The 18036-nt window shown below is 39.6% G+C and overlaps 1 protein-coding gene across 16 annotated transcripts in view; it reads right to left on the reverse strand.

Annotated features, from left to right (window-relative positions):
* DOCK3 (dedicator of cytokinesis 3) overlaps nt 1–18036 on the reverse strand; it is a 506159-nt gene that overhangs the window by 49191 nt on the left and 438932 nt on the right. For all 16 annotated transcript variants that reach the window (XM_051852375.2, XM_051852373.2, XM_051852369.2 and 13 more), the window contains 5 exons: nt 14318–14412; nt 12385–12460; nt 11892–11992; nt 11572–11630; nt 9516–9664 (listed from right to left, as the gene is read on the reverse strand). In XM_051852375.2, the coding sequence (XP_051708335.1) occupies nt 9516–9664; nt 11572–11630; nt 11892–11992; nt 12385–12460; nt 14318–14412 (480 nt within the window). The remainder of the gene's footprint in view (nt 1–9515; nt 9665–11571; nt 11631–11891; nt 11993–12384; nt 12461–14317; nt 14413–18036) is intronic.

An 18036-nucleotide genomic window follows, 5' to 3' on the forward strand; every position in this document is an offset into this window, starting at 1 on the left:
CATTGATTGATTTGCATATGTTGAAATATCCCTGCATACCAGGGATAAATCTCACTTGGTCCAGGTGAATGATCTTTCTGATGTGTTGTTGGATTCGAATGGCCAGAATTTTGTTAAGGATTTTTGCATCTATGTTCATCAGGGAAACTGGTCTGTATTTCTCTTTCTCTGTTACGCGTTTTCTAGGTTTGGGAATTAAGGTGATGCTGGCTTCATAGAAAGAATTTGGAGGATTCCCTCCCTTTCAATTGTTTTGAATAACTTGAGAAGAACTGTAGTTAGTTCTTTAAATGTCTGGTAGATTTCAGCAGTCAAACCATCTGGTCCTGGGCTTTTCTTTGTTGGGAGGATCTTTATTACTGATTCAATTTCCATCTTAGTAATGGGTCTGTTTAGGTTTTCTATTTCTTCATAGCTCAATTTAGGCAGGCTGCATGTGTCCAAGAATCTATCCAATTCTGGGTTTCCCAGTTTGTTGGCATATGGCTCTTTGTAGTAGTTTCTGATGATTCTTTTTATTTCTGTGTTGTCTGTTATTACATTTCCTTTTTCATCTCTAATTTATTGATTTGGATCTTCTCTCTCCATTTTTTTTTGGTTAGTTGGGCCAATGATGTGTCAATATAGTTTGCTCCTTCAAAAAACCAGCTTTTCATTTTGCTGATTTTTAATTTTTTGTTTCAATTTTATTTCTTCTATAATTTTAATTATTTCTTTTCTCCTGCTAGTTTTGGGTTTGGTTTGCTGTTGTTTTTCTACATCTTTGAGCTACATTGATAGTTCATTTATCTGATGCCTTTCCAATTTCTTGATGTAGGCATCATTTACTATAAAGTTTCCTCAACACTGCTTTTGCTGTATCCCATAAGGTTTGATATGTTGTATTGTCCTCTTCATTTATTTCCAGAAACTTTTTTGATTTCTGTTTTGATAGATTTTTCTTTAACATTTACAAAATGCTATATAGAACTGCAGAATACACACACCTTTAAAGAGTATATATGGGGCCGGTGCTGTGGCATAGAGGGTAGAGCCGCTGCCTGCAGTGCTGGCGTCAAATATGGACACCAGTACAATTCCCGGCTGCTCCACTTCTGTCTGATCCAGCTCTTTGCTATGGCCTGGAAAAGCAGTGAAAGATGGCCCAATTTCCTGGGCCCCTGCACTCGCATGGGAGACCTGGAAGAATCTACTAGCTCCTGGCTTCAGATTAGCCCAGTTCCAGACATTGTAGCCATTTAGGGAGTAAACCAGTGGATGGAAGATCTCTCTCTCTCTCTCTCTCTGCCTCTGCAATTCCGTCTTTCAAATAAAAAAAATAAATCTTTAAAAAAGAGTACACAGAACACATGCTAAGAAAAATCATATGCTGAAATATAGAGATTTTTTCCTTTGAGATTGATACTTTTTTATTTATATAATGTAAACAAATTTCATGTATTTCCTCTTTGCAAATTTAGGAGCAAAGAAGTAATAAAGATTAACTGAACAAGTAAATTTATCAAGGCAATTAGGGCCGCTGAAGTTCCATCAGCAAAAAGAGAATGGGTAAATAAATGTGGCTTTTTTTTTTTTTATAGTGGTCTGCTGTGTGGCCAGGGCAGGGACTGTAAAATATTTATTGTCTGGTCTGATTATTCAGTTGCTTGAATATGTATTTCTGAGGACACAGAAAGTCTGAGACCTGGAGTTCTTAGGGATTAATATCATCTCACTCTATGTGGAAAAGAGGCATCACCAAAGACATGCCAGGGGCCATCTAAGTCAAGTAGAGTTAGGTCAGGACGCCAAGGTGTTTCATTCCAAGTTCAGAGCTTTTCTTGCCTTCCTGGGTCAACCAGCTGGCCACAAGCCTCCCAAGAAATAAAGGGCTTGATAACAACATCTCTTTTCACACATGGAAGTATAGAGTATGCTTCCCAGAGCAAAGGATGGGAGGGGACTTGGAACAGCAAAGAGTCTGATTGTGCAAAAAGGGGTTTAGTAGTCTACTGGAGTCTAAAAATGAGTTCCTGGGCCACCAGCTTCAGCCTCACCAAAGATCTCAGTTGAAATCCAACTTCTCAGGCTGGTGCCACAGGCGGAGGATTAGCTTAGTCCCGGTTGCTCCTCTTCCAGGCCAGCTCTCTGCTGTGGCCCGGGAGTGCAGTGGAGGATGGCCCAGGTCTTTGGGCCCTGCACCCACATGGGAGACCAGGAGGAAGCGCCTGGCTCCTGGCTTCAGATTGGCGCAGCATGCCAGCCGCAATGCGCTGGCTGCAGCGGCCACTTGTTGGGTGAACCAACGGAAAAAGGAAGACCTTTCTCTCTGTTTCTCTCTCACTGTCTGACGCTGCCTGTCAAAAAATAAAAAAAAAAAAAAAGAAAGAAATCCAACTTCTCAGACTGTTGGATCAGTACCTCAGGGTGGGTAAAAATTATCTGTGTTCTAATAAGCCCTCAAGATGGTTCTTATGCCTATTCAAGTGTTAGAACTTTTGTAGCTGGTGATAGAATGATATGCTAAACATTACTTTATCACTCCCAAAGAGCTGATCAAAGAAAAGTTTATTAGGAAAATTGAGAAATCTAAAACATGTGATATGAAGAATAATGCACGGAAAATCAAAGTCACTAAATCAAACAAAATGATAAGTTCTTCAAATATATCAAGTCATAATTACTAGTTCTGCCCATCAGGTTTATGGAGTTAATTTTATTCTATATAACTAATATTCCTGAAATGACACTTTGTTATGTATTCATAAAACATTTGTCCTGTCACATAACCATTGTAGTTCTGAGCAACTATTTACCTCTCTAAACCCAAATTTCCTCATTTGTGAAATGGAAATGGTGACACTATTTCTCTTTGGTGTTACTGTGCCTGGGCTCTTGGGAAAGGTTCAATCAATGCAGTTTTGTTTTTCACCTCCATGAGCCTACTTAGTCTTAGACATCATGCTGAGTTCTGGGAAATAAAATACTCAAGAAATAATTCAGATTCCTGAGTGCTCACCATCTGGTAGGGGGGGCAGGGACAACAACTGACACAGCTCAGCCTGGTTAGTGCTCAAGTAGGGCAGCACAGAGAGCAAAGTCTAGGTTCTGATAAATTAATGGACAATAGCATTTTAATAGTGCCTTAAAAACTTAAGAAATGTTTTTGCTCTTTGATCTAGTGATTTCAGATTAATAAACTTCCCTAAGAAAACAGTCAGAAATGAAAAGTTTGTTTGCAATATTAACAACAAAAATTTAAAACAGATCTAATTTATTATTATTTTATTTACTTGAAAGGTAGAGTTACAGAGAGGCAGAGGCGGGGTGGGAGGAGGGAGAAAGGGAGAGAGGAAAGGAGGGAGAGGGAGAGGGAGAGGGAGAGGGAGAGGGAGAGGGAGAGGGAGAGGAGAGAGAGGTCTTCCATCTGCTGATTGATTTGCCAAATGGCTGCAACAGCCAGAGCTGGGCTGATCAGAAGCCAGGAGCCTGGATCTTCTTTTGGGTCTCCCATATGGGTGCAGCAGCCAAGGACTTGGGCCATCTTATGCTGCTTTCCCAGGCACATTAGCAGGAAGCAGGATTGGAAGAGGAACAGCCAGGACTTGAACCATGCCCATATGGGATGCCAACACTGCAGGTGGAGGCTTTACCCACTATGCCACAGTGCTGGCCCCAACAAACCCAATTTCTAAAACTAGGAGACTGACTAAATATGTTGTGGCCAAGCCATATAATGGAATACTACGTAGTCTCTGAACTAACAGCATACTATAGAGGAAGATTAACTGACGTGAAGTAGTAGTCAAGGAGTTGGTGCTGTGGCGTAGCCTGTAAAGCTTCCACCTGTGGTGCCAGCATCCCATATGGCTGCTGGTTTGAGTCCCTGCTGCTTCACTTTTTTTTTATAGGCAGAGTTAGAGAGAGAAAGAGAGAGAGAGACAGAGAGAAAGGTCTTCCTTTTTCCGTTAGTTCACCCCCCAAATGGCCACTATGGCCGGCGTGCTGCGCCGATCCAAAGCCAGGAGCCAGGTGCACTTGGGCCATCCTCCACTGCCTTCCTGGGACTGGAAGAGGAGCAACCAGGACAGAATCCGGAGTGCCGGCGCTGCAGGCGGAGGATTAGGCAAGTGAGCCATGGCGCCGGCCACGCTTCACTTCTAATCTAGCTCTCTGCTATGGCCTGGGAAAGCAGTAGAAAATGGCCCAAGTCCTTGGGTGCATGGGAGATCTGGAAGAAGCTCCTGGCTCCTGGCTTCAGATCAATGCAGCTCCAGCTGTTTGTGGCCATCTGGGGAGTGAACCAGTGGATGGAAGACCTCTTTCTCTGCCTTTCCTTCTCTTTCCGTGTAACTCTTTCAAGTAAATAAATATTTTTTTTTTCCTATTTCAAACAACTTTATTCACATTAGACTTTGATATATGCAATTACAGGGAAGTAAAGAGCATAATGGGAGCCCTTAACAGGAAATCTTAGTGTGAATTTGGGGTTTGAGCAGGACATCAATGAAGAAGTCTTCCTGGAAGAAGTATCATCTTGGTTAAGTCCTGAAACCAAAAATCAGTAATCAAAAAAAGTGAGAATCTGAGACTGTGGACATAAGGATAAAGAGGAGGGACAAAAACTGCAGAGCATGAAAGAGCACATCATTCAAGAATTGGAAGCACATTGTGACTAGAATATGAAGATGGAATGGGAACGCTGTGGCTGCAGAATGAACCCAACACTGCATAATGAAGAACTGAGAGATAATTTGAAGGAGTTTGAACTTCAGTTTTGAGAACAAAGAAGAGTTATTGAAGGACTTTTTAAAAATTTTTATTTATTTTTTGACAGGTGGAGTTAGACAGTGAGAGAGAGACAGAGAGAGAGTTATAGACAGTGAAAGAGACAGAGAAAAGTCTTCCTTCCATTGGTTCACTCCCCTAATGGCCGCCACAGCCAGCACTACACTGATCTGAAGCCAGGAGCTTCCTCCCAGTCTCCCATGCGGGTGCAGGGCCCATGGACTTGGGCCATCCTCCCCTGCCCTCCTGGGCCACAGCAGAGAGCTAGACTGGAAGAGGAGCAACTGGGACTAGTACTCGGTGCCCCAACCGAGACTAGAACCCGGAGTGCCGGCGCTGCAGGCAGAGGATTAGCCAAATGAGCAACGACACCTGCCCTGACTTATTGAAGGACTTTTAAAACTGTCTGACAAAATCAGATTTGTATTTCAAACTTTCCTCTCTTTTTCTTCTTCCCTAACCTATAGTATACTTTATATGCTATGGAATACATCAAGATAAGTTACATTTTTTTCATCTGATTATATTGTAGGTAAGTTTAAAAATAGCTAAGTAATCTCTACCCAAAAATATATAAATCACGAATAATAGATTGGGTAAACGGCACCCAAAACACCATTCATGTGGTCTTCTGATAACTTTGTTCTGAAAGTACTGCTGAATTATTCCTTTTATGGTGATATCATAGATGACCTTCATTTTTTTTTTTTTAATCTTTTATTTAATTAATATAAATTTCCAAAGTACGACTCATGTGTTACAATGGCTTCCCCCCCCATACCGTCCCTCCCACCCACAACCCTCCCCTTTCCCACTCCCTCTCCCCTTCCATTCACATCAAGATTCATTTTCGATTATCTTAATATACAGAAGATCAGCTTAGTATACCTTAAGTAAGTATTTCAACAGTTTGCTCCCACACAAAAACATAAAGTGAAAAATAATAGATGATTTTTTTTAAATGATGATGAAATCAGATCAGACCTATTGTCATGTTTAATCCCAGTGAGAGGCAAGTTGGGAATTGATAATTTCTTTCTTTTTTTTTTTTTTTTTTTTTTTTTTTTTTTTTTTACAGAAGATCAGTTTAGTGTACATTAAGTAAAGATTTCAGTCGTTTGCACCCCCATAGAAACACAAAGTGAAATATACTGTTTGAGTACTCGTTATAGCATTAAGCCTCAGTGTACAGCACGTTAAGGACAGAGATCCTACATGAGGAGTAAGTGCACAGTGACTCCTGTTCTTGACTTTTAAAAAAAGTAGTCATGATAAGTTGTAACCCAAAAAAGGGAGATTAAAAAGCAACACCTTCAACAATTTTTTAAAATTAAACAAAGTGTATGTACTGGAAAAAAGCCACATGAAGACAAAAACTACCCCTTCCAGTTAATAATAGTATTATGGGTTAAACTTTTTATTATAGCTTATTTGCATTTTTAATTTCTCACATTAAATATTGTTTTTATAATTAGAAAAAGTATTTTTAATAGGCAGTAAGCATCAGGGAAGTAGTTAACAGAGACAAAGCAGTAGAAAGAACAATCATATTCAAGACCAAAATGTCATTGGATTCTGTTGTTTAGAAGGTTTTGAATCACCTTCAAGAGAACAGTTTCAACAAATATAGGTGCTGATTATACACTAGCCTGAATTGAAAGGGGGGTGGAAAGTGGAAACTGGGGTGATTAAAAGATCAAATACTTTTAAAGTATTTGATGGCAAAGGGAAGCAACACTAGTATTTTTTCTAACAAAGGAATTTTACTGGATATTAGTTAGCTATTCATGACAGTCTTAGTGGTGAACACATTCATGATCTGAGCCTTGAAATGTGAGCCCCAACTTAGTCTTCCACAAAGTGAAACTTCTTCATGCAGTGTTAGTAACAGAATTCAGCCCAGCTCCTGGTTTAGTAGACTCAAGCTGACCCACTCTTCAGTTGTTTAGGTGCAAAAAAATTTTAACTCCATGCATTGTTTATTTGTAATAGGTATTATCATGAACTATCTGAAGACCCCTAACATGCAAGGATTTTAATTTTTTTCACCAAAATTAACCTATTTTTAATACTACTTTTTTTTTTTTTTTTTTTTTTTTTTTTTTTTTTTTTTTGATAGGCAGAGTGGATAGTGAGAGAGACAGAAAGGTCTTCCTTCCGTTGGTTCACTACCCAAATGACCGCCATGGCCGGCGCTGCACCGATCCGAAGCCAGGAGCCAGGTGCTTCCTCCTGGTCTCCCATGTGGGTGCAGGGCCCAAGCACTTGGGCCATCCTCCACTGCCTTCCCGGGCCACAGCAGAGAGCTGGACTGGAAGAGAAGTAACCAGGATAGAATCCGGCGCCCCGACCAGGACTAGAATCTAGTGTGCCAGCGCCGCAGGCAGAGGATTAGCCTATTGAGCTGCGGCGCCAGCCTTTAATACTACTTTTTATAAATTTTTGATGCAGCCTCATTTTATGGAGTACACTGTGCTTGATGTTTTGATATATGTATACATTGAAGAATGACTGAATCAAGATAATTTAACATATTGCCTCACCTACTAATTTTTTTGTGAGAACATTTAAAATCTAATCTTTCAGCAGTTTTGAAATACACATTATTAACTAAGCCACCATCTTGTGCAACAGATCAGTAAAACTTACTACTCATATCTAACTGAAGCTTTAGATTCTTTGATGGTCAATTGATTGTTTTTGATGGTACAAAGAAGAATCAGGGAGAAAAGAATAGTCTTTTCAACAAAAGGTGCTGGAACAACTACATCTATCTATGCAAAAACAAATACTTCATATCTTATACAAAAATTAACTTAATATAGATCTAAATTTAAAATGTGAAACTATAAATCTCCTAGAAGAAAACATAGGAAAACAGCTTTTGTGGCCACAGGTTAGGAAAAGAGTTCTTAGATTGACCCTAAAAGCATAATCCATAAAAGAAAAACAGTGATAAAATGAACTTCATAAAAACTTGTAAATTTTGTTTTGTAAAAGATGCTATTTACTTAATAAAAAGAAAAGCTAAAGACTTAGACAAAATATTTATAAATCATTTATTCAACAAAGGGCTTATAAACAGAAGATACAAAGAATCCTTCAAAAACTTAACAATATCAAGAAATAAACAACCCAACTGAATATGAAAACAGTTTTGAATAATTGTTTCACCAAAGAAATGTCAGTAAGGTAAATAAGCACACAAGAAGATGCTCAGTGTCATTAGGGAATTGGAACTTAAAATCTCAATGATATACAACTTACCTATTAGAATAGATAAACAGAAAACATGAAATATTTGTCCATATATGGAGTAAATGGAATTCTCACATACTGCTGCTGGAACTTCCAAGTGGAATAGCCATTTTGGAAAAAGTTCTGTAGCCTTTAATTTTTAGCTTACACAGCTAAATATAATTTATCACAAGACCCATTAATCTTTTTCTTAGGTATTCACCCAAGAAAAATAAAAGTTTACATTAATATAAAAACCCATAAATAAATGATTTTAGTAGCTTTATTCACAATCATCAAAATGGGAAATAATCTAAATGTCTTCCAAATGATTTCTGAACAAACTAAAGACTACTCAGCAGTAGAAAAACTGATACATGCCAAAACATGGACAAAACTCTCAAAAGTATTATGCTAAGTGAAAGAACAATCTCAAAGGTTACATTCTGCTTGGTTGAAACTACATGGTATTCTGTAAAAGGCACTCTGGAATGATGGAGACTAGTGGTTAAATTGGCTAAGCATAGGGGAAAAGTTTGACTACAAAAGGATAGCAAAATAGAACTTCTTAGGAATTTAAAAAAAGTCTTTATTGTGGTGGTGATTACATGACTCCATGTATTTTCTAAAACTCACAGAACTAAATAAAAAAAATTGAATTTTACTCCATGTAAACTTTAAAGTAAATAACTAGTTAAAATTTTTGTTCTTTTCCTCATTATTCAGTCACCTGTTTTGAGACCATTGGTTTATTCCAAAATCACAGGGTCAGGAAGGATCTTAGTGGGGAACTGGCACAATTCCCAACCCAACGCAGAAGTTTCCCTTGGAGAATTTCTAGAAATTTCTGTTTCAGGACCACCACCAGCAAAGAGGAACTCCCCATCTTTCAAAGCAGGTCAGCTCACAGTAGAGAGTTTCTGCTGCTAGCAAGTTATTTATTTAATTAGCTAAAATTGGCTTCCCTACTACTACCTCCTACTGATCTTAGTATTATATCTTGTAGCTGCCTTAGTGGTGGCAAAAGAGCTGCATCAGAGGGACAGCCTGAAGACTCTTAGTCAGATGTCAAGGTTCTTACATCTCCTGGACCCATCCCTCTGCACAGTCTCTGACATTCTGGGCTATCCTGAGTCATGAAAAGTCATCTGGTGTGGGCTCCAGCCCTAGAAATACCTAGATCATGAAGCAGAAGAGGATAGCATGTTCCCAGGGCTCTCTCATGAATGAAATGTGGTTAGTTTCAGTCATTTTCTCCTTGATGAGAAAGTTCCTTTTACATGGTGGTGCTCATCCCTTTCCTCTGACTCCTCTGGTATTCAACATTAGGAAGAAAATCTACAAATTAATTCTGGCCAGCAAGTAAGGAAAAAACCCTTCAATAGGATTCAAGATGGCCAAGCCACAGCCCATCCCCACTGGAATCATGCTTGGCCATTTTGACCACCTGCCTGAGCAGAAGGTGTTCACATAGAGGACAGCATCCTGGACAATGCCAGCTGTTGTCTTACCTGTTTGAAGTTGCCATTTTTCCTCTGTTCCCAGTCCATCATGTCATGAAAGATGGGAATCATGATATTCCGCACTTCTGGTTGAGGAACCAGTGTCACGCCCAGGAAAGGACCAATCATTCCCGGAATAAAGTGGATCTTATGTTCACCTGAACAACAAAACCCAACAGATACTTGTTCATGACTGCGTTGCTGCTTCCACAGAAGCTTCCCAAGTGGGATGTATATACTATGATCTGTACTGGGAGATTCTGAGAGCAAAGTAAGCTTTTGCTTAAAGTTTTTTAAATCTTTCCCCTTCTCAGTTTTATAGAGCTCATGGATAAAACTAGTCCAGTCCAGTTAAAACAAATCTTTAAAAAGGCATAAAACTATTTTCTTGAAGAATTTCCTGGGAGGTTCTACAAAGTTCCCTAAAATCTCCCTGAGGTCAAGAAACACAGTTTGCTATTACAGACAGAATGTGATTTTGGAGTAACTTGTGGTAGGTTCAGATGGTCACAGTGGTTAGTAAGGAAAATCATGTATTTGTCCTTAAATACCATTCACTTCCACTGGGGTTTCTGCCTCTAGCCCAGACAGATTTAAGTAATGAGGATATCACTTAAATGACAGTGCATCCAGCTACCAAAGGTGAAGTCTCTGAGTGTCTTCATCGAATGCCAAAGAGGTCTTTTCTGAGTTAGCTGGGGCTGCCTGCAGAGCCCAACCCTGATGTGCTGGCTTAGAGACAATAGCCTCTTTGCCCATTCTCATCCTGTCTTCACACAGTATTTCTGATGATCATTCTACACCTACTCAGATCAGACCAGCTCACTCCTTAACTTCCTTAATGAGGTGTTTCCATGGGAAGTGAGTAATAAAGGTTTTCCTCTGACTGGTCTGCCATTTGGGGAGTGTTTCCAGAAGCTAGGGCCAGTTCTTGGGACCATGGGACAGACTCTTTGTTGCAATGGCAAAAAAGAATGAACCATCCTCAGGGCTCTGTTTTCAGTCTTCAGAGACTTAAGAAAGAGGGCTTTGCAATGACTGCTGCAGCCAAATAAAACTAGGGACAGGATAATGTAATTTATACCACAAGTAATGTGACAGGAATGGTTTTCTTAGGCCAGATCTAGCAGATCTTGGTATAGCTGTCAGTGTCATATTCTGATAATTTCAGAATCAACTTGAGAGTTAAAATGTATATCCAAACTATGCTGGATGCAAGGAATAAGAGTCCTAAAACTGGAAGATCTGCTTTGGGTAATACATCCAGCCTTAGTAATGGCAGGAACATCTTGCTTTCTGCCTCTAAGTTAGTGGCAGAGATGGTTAACAGAGGACTGTAAAATTTTATGACTATATTCTTTTGGCTTCAGAACCATGAACTTAGCTAAAAGCAGACTTCACTTGAAATAGTAACATCAGCTTCTATAGCACCCTTATAGGTCACTCAGAATCCTACAGTATCACAGCCAGTCACCAGGGCAACCCAAGGATTCTACCCAAAACAACAATCTGACCAATTTAGAGTCAAAGAAGTGGATATGGAAGAAGTTGTGGAAAGAAAGGAGGCCAAAATCAATCTCACTCAGAGGCTAAAATTCACTTATCTATTCCTTCTTCATTCAGTTGGTGCTGGGCACCAGAGATCCAAGAAGTAGACTAATAACTGTCCTTCCTTGTGTCCTGGGCATCTCCAAAAATCTATGGTTTTGAGCCTGTAACACCCAGACTGGGACATGAAGAATGCAGAGGATCTTATGCGTATGGGTTCAAGCCAGAAAAAAGCATTAGAGTGCTCATCTCCTTTTTTCCCTCTTGGACTTTAGTTTACAAAAAAAGGGATTGTGCATATGTGTTACTGGGGTCTTATTTCTCAGCCAAATTCTCCCTGCTAAGAGCTTTATGTGCATGTGCTACACCATCCATCTGAGGTGTTATGTTAAAGATATATACGGATTCCTCGGGTCTGGATTAACATTCAAAAAGCCTGGGGAGATGCTACTAGTTTTGTTACTTTTTATTTGGCAATGCAATATGTGGAAGAGAGGAACAGGGAGAAAAGACCTACCCAAATTCTGCCACATGCTGAACAGTTCATAAGCCATCATCACACGCATGTCCCCATACCTGGGATATAACACAGGAGCCAATTGTTAGTGGAAGAAGGTTTAGAAAGGGCTGCAAACCTGAGGCGGCCAGTACTTCAGCACTGCTTGTTTAAATGCTTCTCAAAATGTTAAGCCATTTGGCTCTTGAATAAACTCTCACACATGGCCCCTTGGGAAACTACGCAGGTGAGAATCTTGTGGACTTCTGAAGGAACCCTCTCATGGAAACAGTCCTGCCAGGGTGAGTGGTAGGGCAGTGAACAGGAGACATCTGTCTTACTTATCTAGAATCTTCTTCCTCTTGGCTGAAGTAATGATTTCTAGCTGAAGGCTTGGCTGATTTATGAACAGAACTGCCAGGCTAAAATAAGAATTCCACACCTAGGGAGACAGAGACAAAAGAAACATGACAGTCTGAGTTACATGCAGGGAAAGTTACTAAATACATGTATTTAGCACAGAATTCATTTTATAATCTTAAGATTTTGGTATATTTTTTCATTTTATATATCTTTGCACACAGGAATTCTTTTCTTTTTCCTTTCTTGACTCCTTTTGAAGTCAATAGTGTTGACTTAACTAGAAAGCATAACTGAAGAGTGTCTGGCTCACAACATCTGCATCTGGGAGGCTCCCAGATCATACTCTAATTATCACCAGCCTTGAAAGCTGTATTATTCTATGAATTTTAAAATAGTGTAAAAACCAGTGATCTTGGCTATTTGCTTTTTGTGGTTATTGCAAAGGTAGTGATGGATTTAAGGAATTCCTACCTTGAAGTCAAAGTCTGTCTCTGTGAAATTCTTGTGCAGTGCAGAGGACAGGTACTGGACAGTAGTGACTATAATACTGCAGCAAGGAAACAAGGCATTGGTGAATTAAAAGACTAACAATGGCATCTGACAGCATCAGTTGTCTATGGCCTGTGTGAAAACTTTTTAAGTATAACTTATTCTCATGTAATATGTTACTATAAAGGAAAGAGAAGATAAACTCCACAGAAACCAGTCTTGGAGAAATGACCACAGCTGGCAGGATGATACAGGACATCTGTGAGTTCTGGACCCGGCTCTGCTATTACATGGCCATGATACTTTTCTATGAGCCTTAGTTTCACTGACTATGAAAGGAAGGGGGTTAGGGTTTTATGGTTAAGAGTCTTCCGGTTCAGAGTGATTTTAGTATTTTTTTGGATCTTAGGGTAATCAATATATATTATAATAACTTTTTAGAACTTAGAACATATTTTTAAAAATTTTAATAAATAATCAGAGTTTATATTTATATTATATTTTTGCTTTTTGTCATTTGCTCATGCTTTCATCTACGAGTCATTTGGTTTCAGCTCTTGGTCTATATTCTTATATCCATCTAAGTCTGGGCACAGATTAGAGACAATGGGAGATTGCCTCGCTGGAACTGAGAGGCATGGGTTGAAGTGAAATAAAGTGGGAGAGATAGGTGACAGTTTAATTACAGAGGTCCTTGACTGCCTGTTAAAGGCACTTATGTCTACTAGTGACCACATGGACTTTTGTGGAAAACACAGACAAGGCAAAAACAACATATTATAGAAATCAGTCCAATAGCCTTCAAAGAAAAGGCTGCTCCTGCAGGATAGACTGTGAAGTTGAGCCAGCAGACAGAGATAGGAGGCACTCAGATGGAGAATTATCAGTTGGAGGAAATATCTATGTTTGTAACCATTTTTCTATTCTATACTAAATATTTATAATTTGGGGGGAAAATTAGAGTCCTATAAAAAGTACAAAGTGGAAAGATTATGCTGGTACCTTGCTAATACAAAAGTACTTCAAATTTTTCATGGAAAAAAATAAAAATAAAAGTATGAGTTTATTTTGATGCAGAAGAACTTTTTGGCACATTTTGTTCTAAAATATGGAAAAAGCTAGTAGGCATAGATTATATTTTTTTGCACTAAAATAAACTCAACTTTGTTTTTTAAACTCAGTTTAAATCCCACTTTTCCATGTACTTTTTGAAATACCCTCACATATCTAACATAAATAATTTTACTGCATTCTCTGTAATACCAACACAAAAGGCAGATCAGCAGGAGGAGGCATCAGACTGTTGAGTACATGCCAGGAAGTCTTCTGAGTAGAGGGAGAACAAAGGAGCCAGCCCCTTATCACATGTATCTCTTGTTTGGTATGAGAACAGGAAATGCACAGTAGAAATATGAATGGGGCAAGCAAAGTAGGTCAGTCTTAGAGTGAATTTTGTGTCTATAGTCAGAAGTGGTCAGAGCCTTTCAGCCAGGTTTCAAGTAGGTAATTATCACTAGCTGTGGGAGGTAAGCACTGTCTGGCAGATAACACAACTCAAATCAAGAGGAGGGCCTGGGCCATTGCCTATACTAGCTACAGAACCACGGAGGTCAATGGCTACTGAGTAGGCTTTCCTAAGGAGGAACCCTTTTTTTGAGGTGTTATATTTTACATCCTCTACAATTCCTTTTCTATTCTCATCTACAGGCTCTTAGATTCCATTTCTGAATTATCTTTGAGACATTCTTCTCCTGTCCTTGTCAACGTTCAAGTCCTTATGTTTACGCTTTCCAAACATTTGTTTACTCCTCTCTTCCCAAGGCTTTGGCCCTGATCTCTCTTGCACTCCCCCTCATTCTCATCTACACACTCTCCTTAGTCTGAGAACAGCTCTTGGTACAGGGCCCTTTCTCACTTGCTTGTGAGCAGTCTCATCACCATCCAGTCCCGAGGGAACACACTCATCTTCATCAAGTTCCGGAACACACAGAAAATCTTCAGCAGAAATTCCTGATTGCAGAGAAAAAGCTGACATGAGATACCACCACCACAGCATGCATTTCCTGAACAAGCTCCTCCTGGTCTTACAGACCATGAAAATGGATGGGACCATGGGGCTAGATTCTGGTTCCCCCTGTGAGTTGCTTCTCTTAGGGGGCTACAAGAGAGTGAGTTATTGGCACTCTCATAGGCAGATGGGAGCAGACTCAAATTGGGCAGAACAGAGGCAGCTCTATACTCACTCTAGATCCAAGTGTTCAAAGTCCAAAGCACAGGGAAGACAAGGGCCTAATAGAACCTGTATCTAAGTCCAAGGCCATCATTCACTGGGACACAACTCCTGAGAACTTAATTGTAAGAACATGCTTTTTTGTACGTTAGAATATGGTGATAGGAGGAGTACATAGGAATGGCAGAATAAAAACCTCCAGAAATATATTCCTTTATGAAAGCAATGGAGGCCGGCGCCATGGCTCAATAGGCTAATCCTCCACCTGCGGCGCCGGCAACCCAGGTTCTAGTCCCGGTTGGGGCACTAGATTCTGTCCCGGTTGCTCCTCTTCCAGTCCAGCTCTCTGCTATGGCCCGGAGTGCAGTGGAGGATGGCCCAAGTCCTTGGGCCCTGCACCCCATGGGATACCAGGAAAAGCACCTGGCTCCTGCCTTCGGATCAGCGCGGTGCGCCGGCCGCAGTGCGCCAGCCGTGGCGGCCATTGGAGGGTGAACCAACGGCAAAGGAAGACCTTTCTCTCTGTCTCTCTCTCTCACTGTTTAACTCTGCCTGTCAAAAAAAAAAAAAAAAAAAAAAAAAAAAAGCAAAAGCAAGCAATGGAAAAGCTAAGACTGGTAAATCAAAGGCTTGCAACAATTTGAGGAGTGTTTATTCCAGAAAAATGGATGAATCTCAGTGAGAACAGTGAACATTTTTAACTTTAAATTACATTTTTAACTTGTCCTATTTCCATTCCATCTCCCTGACTCCCAAGCAGCTATGGAACCATGCAGTCTGAAAAATCAACAGTTTGGTAGTCTCGGGTAGGGACAGAATGGTCTTGGAACTCCTAAAAAACTCCATTCCAGGAGAACTGCTATTATTTGACCTGCCTGGCAGTTCCTTGAAAGAGTTTTAATTCTTTGTGCTTACCCTTATTTAATCAGATTCAGAGATCACTTAGTAAGGAAAGGTCTACTCCCAGGGCATTTATTGAGGAAAAAAATTAGCCATAGAATTTAAAATTCCAGTTGTGGGGGCTGGCGCAGTGGCTCACTTGGTTAATCCTCAGCCTACAGCGCTGGCATCCCATATGGGCGCTGGGTTCTAGTCCCGGTTGCTCCTCTTCCAGTCCAGCTCTCTGCTGTGACCTGGGAAGGCAGTGGAGGATGGCCCAAGTGTTTGGGCACCTGCACCCGCATGGGAGACCAGGAAGAAGCACCTGGCTCCTGGCTGCGGACTGGCGCAGTAGCGGCCATTGTGGGGGTGAACCAATGGAAGGAAGACCTTTGTCTAACTATCTGTAAAATAAAAAAAAAATTCCAGCTGTGGAGGGTAGCCATATTAGTTGGAGGAAACAAGAGAATGGTCAAAAAACTTTAAAAATCTAAGGAATGAGATATCTATAGGGGGCTTTGCAAAGCTCTGACATATTTCTGGGAATTTAGAAGGCAATACATGTGTACAGTGCTTTGCATATTCCTACAAAAGATTTGAGAAGCCCTAATCTCTTGCTTCTGGATGAAATTGAGGCTCTGTGCAAGCAGAAAGTGAAGGTTTAGGCAGGGCTAAAATTGCTAGAGGAACAAAAGTGAGCTACCATGCACAATACAGCCCTTTAGCAAAGGATAGAGACTTACTGATTATAGAATTTAGGAAAAATCTCTATATAGTTACTAGTTGATCATTAATCTAACTGAATGGAGACTTCAGTGGCTGCACATTACAAAGAATACAGATATTAAAGACTTGGTCCTAGAAAGTCACTAAATAAATAAGCATCATCAACTATAAAAAGCAGTAAAAAGCAACATCAACAAATCCTGGGATGTCAGTGTGGAATGATTTCTCTAGTTGCCATATTATTTCAAATGTCCAGTTTTCAATAAAAAGATATAAAAATAATCAGTAAAGCATGAATGCTATTACAAAGGAACAAGAAGAATCAACAGAAGTTTTCTAAGGTAGCTCAAAGTTTAGACATCCTAGAAAATGACTTTAAATCAGCTGTTATAAATATGTTCAAAGAACAAAAGGCAATAATGCCTAAAGAATGAAAGGAAAGCCTAAGAATAATGTCTCACCAAACATAAAACATCAATAAAATAAAAATTATTTAAAAAGCATCAAATAGAGTTTGGCATCAAATAGAGAATTAGTAGTTAAGCTGTCATTTGGGATGTCTACACCCCATAATGATAAGCATCTGGTTTGAGCAGTGGCTCCTCTGCCTCTGTTCTGGCTTCCTGCTAATGTGCACTCTGGGAGGCAGCAGGTGATGGCTTAAGTACTTGGGTTCCTGCCACCCACCCAGGAGACTTGGATTAAATTTTGGGCTTCTGGCTTCAGGTTAGCCCAACCTTGGCTGTTGTGGGCATTTAGGGAGTGAATCAGCAGATGGAGGATTTTTGTATGTCTCTGCCTTTAAAATAAAACTAGTATTTTAAATTAAAAAGCATCAATTAGAAATTCTGGAATTGAAAAGTACAATAACTGAAAACAAAACTCACTAAAGGAGCTCAGAAACAGCTTTAAGCTGGCAGAATAAAAAAAATCAGCAAATTTGAAGATAGGTTAATTAAAATCAACTATTCAGAGGAACAGAAATAAAGTAATAAATAAAAATGAATAAAGCCTCAGAGGTTTGTGGAACTTCATTAAGGGCACAAATACACACTTAATGGGACTGCCTAAAAGAGATGAGAGAAAAGGGAAGAAATAATATTTGAGAAATAATGGCCTAAACCTTCTTAAGTTTGATGAAAAATGTTAATGTATATATCTAAAAGGTTCAGTGAACTCCAAATGGGATAAAAATCAAAGAGACTCATTATAAAGACATCAGTGTCAAACTGTCAGACACAAAGAGAATCTTGAGAGAAAGAAAAGAAAAATGACTCACCCTAACAAATGATCCTCAGATACACTGAACACAGAAGGCAGACATATTCAACATACTTAAAGAAAAAATATCAAACAGGAATCCTATATCCAGTGAGACATCATTAAAAAGTGAAGAAAAAAAATGAAGAAATGAAGCTGATAGAATTTGCTACTTGTAAGACCTTCCTCACAATAAGAGCCACTACAGGAAAACTCTCAGACTAAAAAAAAAGGACATTAGACAATAACTTGGATCCACATGAAGAATACAGGAAGATGTGATAATGAAATAATAAAAAGATGCAATATGTATGACAAGAGTAGTACAAAGGAGTGGAGGAAAGAACTGAATAATATTGGAGCCAAGTTTTTATAAGCTATTAAAATTAGACTGATATTAATTCAAACTAGACTGTTTTAGATTAAGGTGTTAATTGTAATCCCTAGGGCAGTGACTAAGAAAATAATTTTGGGGCTGGCATTGTGGTGTAGCAGGTTAAGCCACCACCTGTGATGTCGCCATACCATATGGGTGGTGG

The sequence above is a fragment of the Oryctolagus cuniculus genome, chromosome 10, assembly GCF_964237555.1.
Source record: "Oryctolagus cuniculus chromosome 10, mOryCun1.1, whole genome shotgun sequence".
In the NCBI taxonomy this organism is placed as follows: Eukaryota; Metazoa; Chordata; class Mammalia; order Lagomorpha; family Leporidae; genus Oryctolagus; species Oryctolagus cuniculus.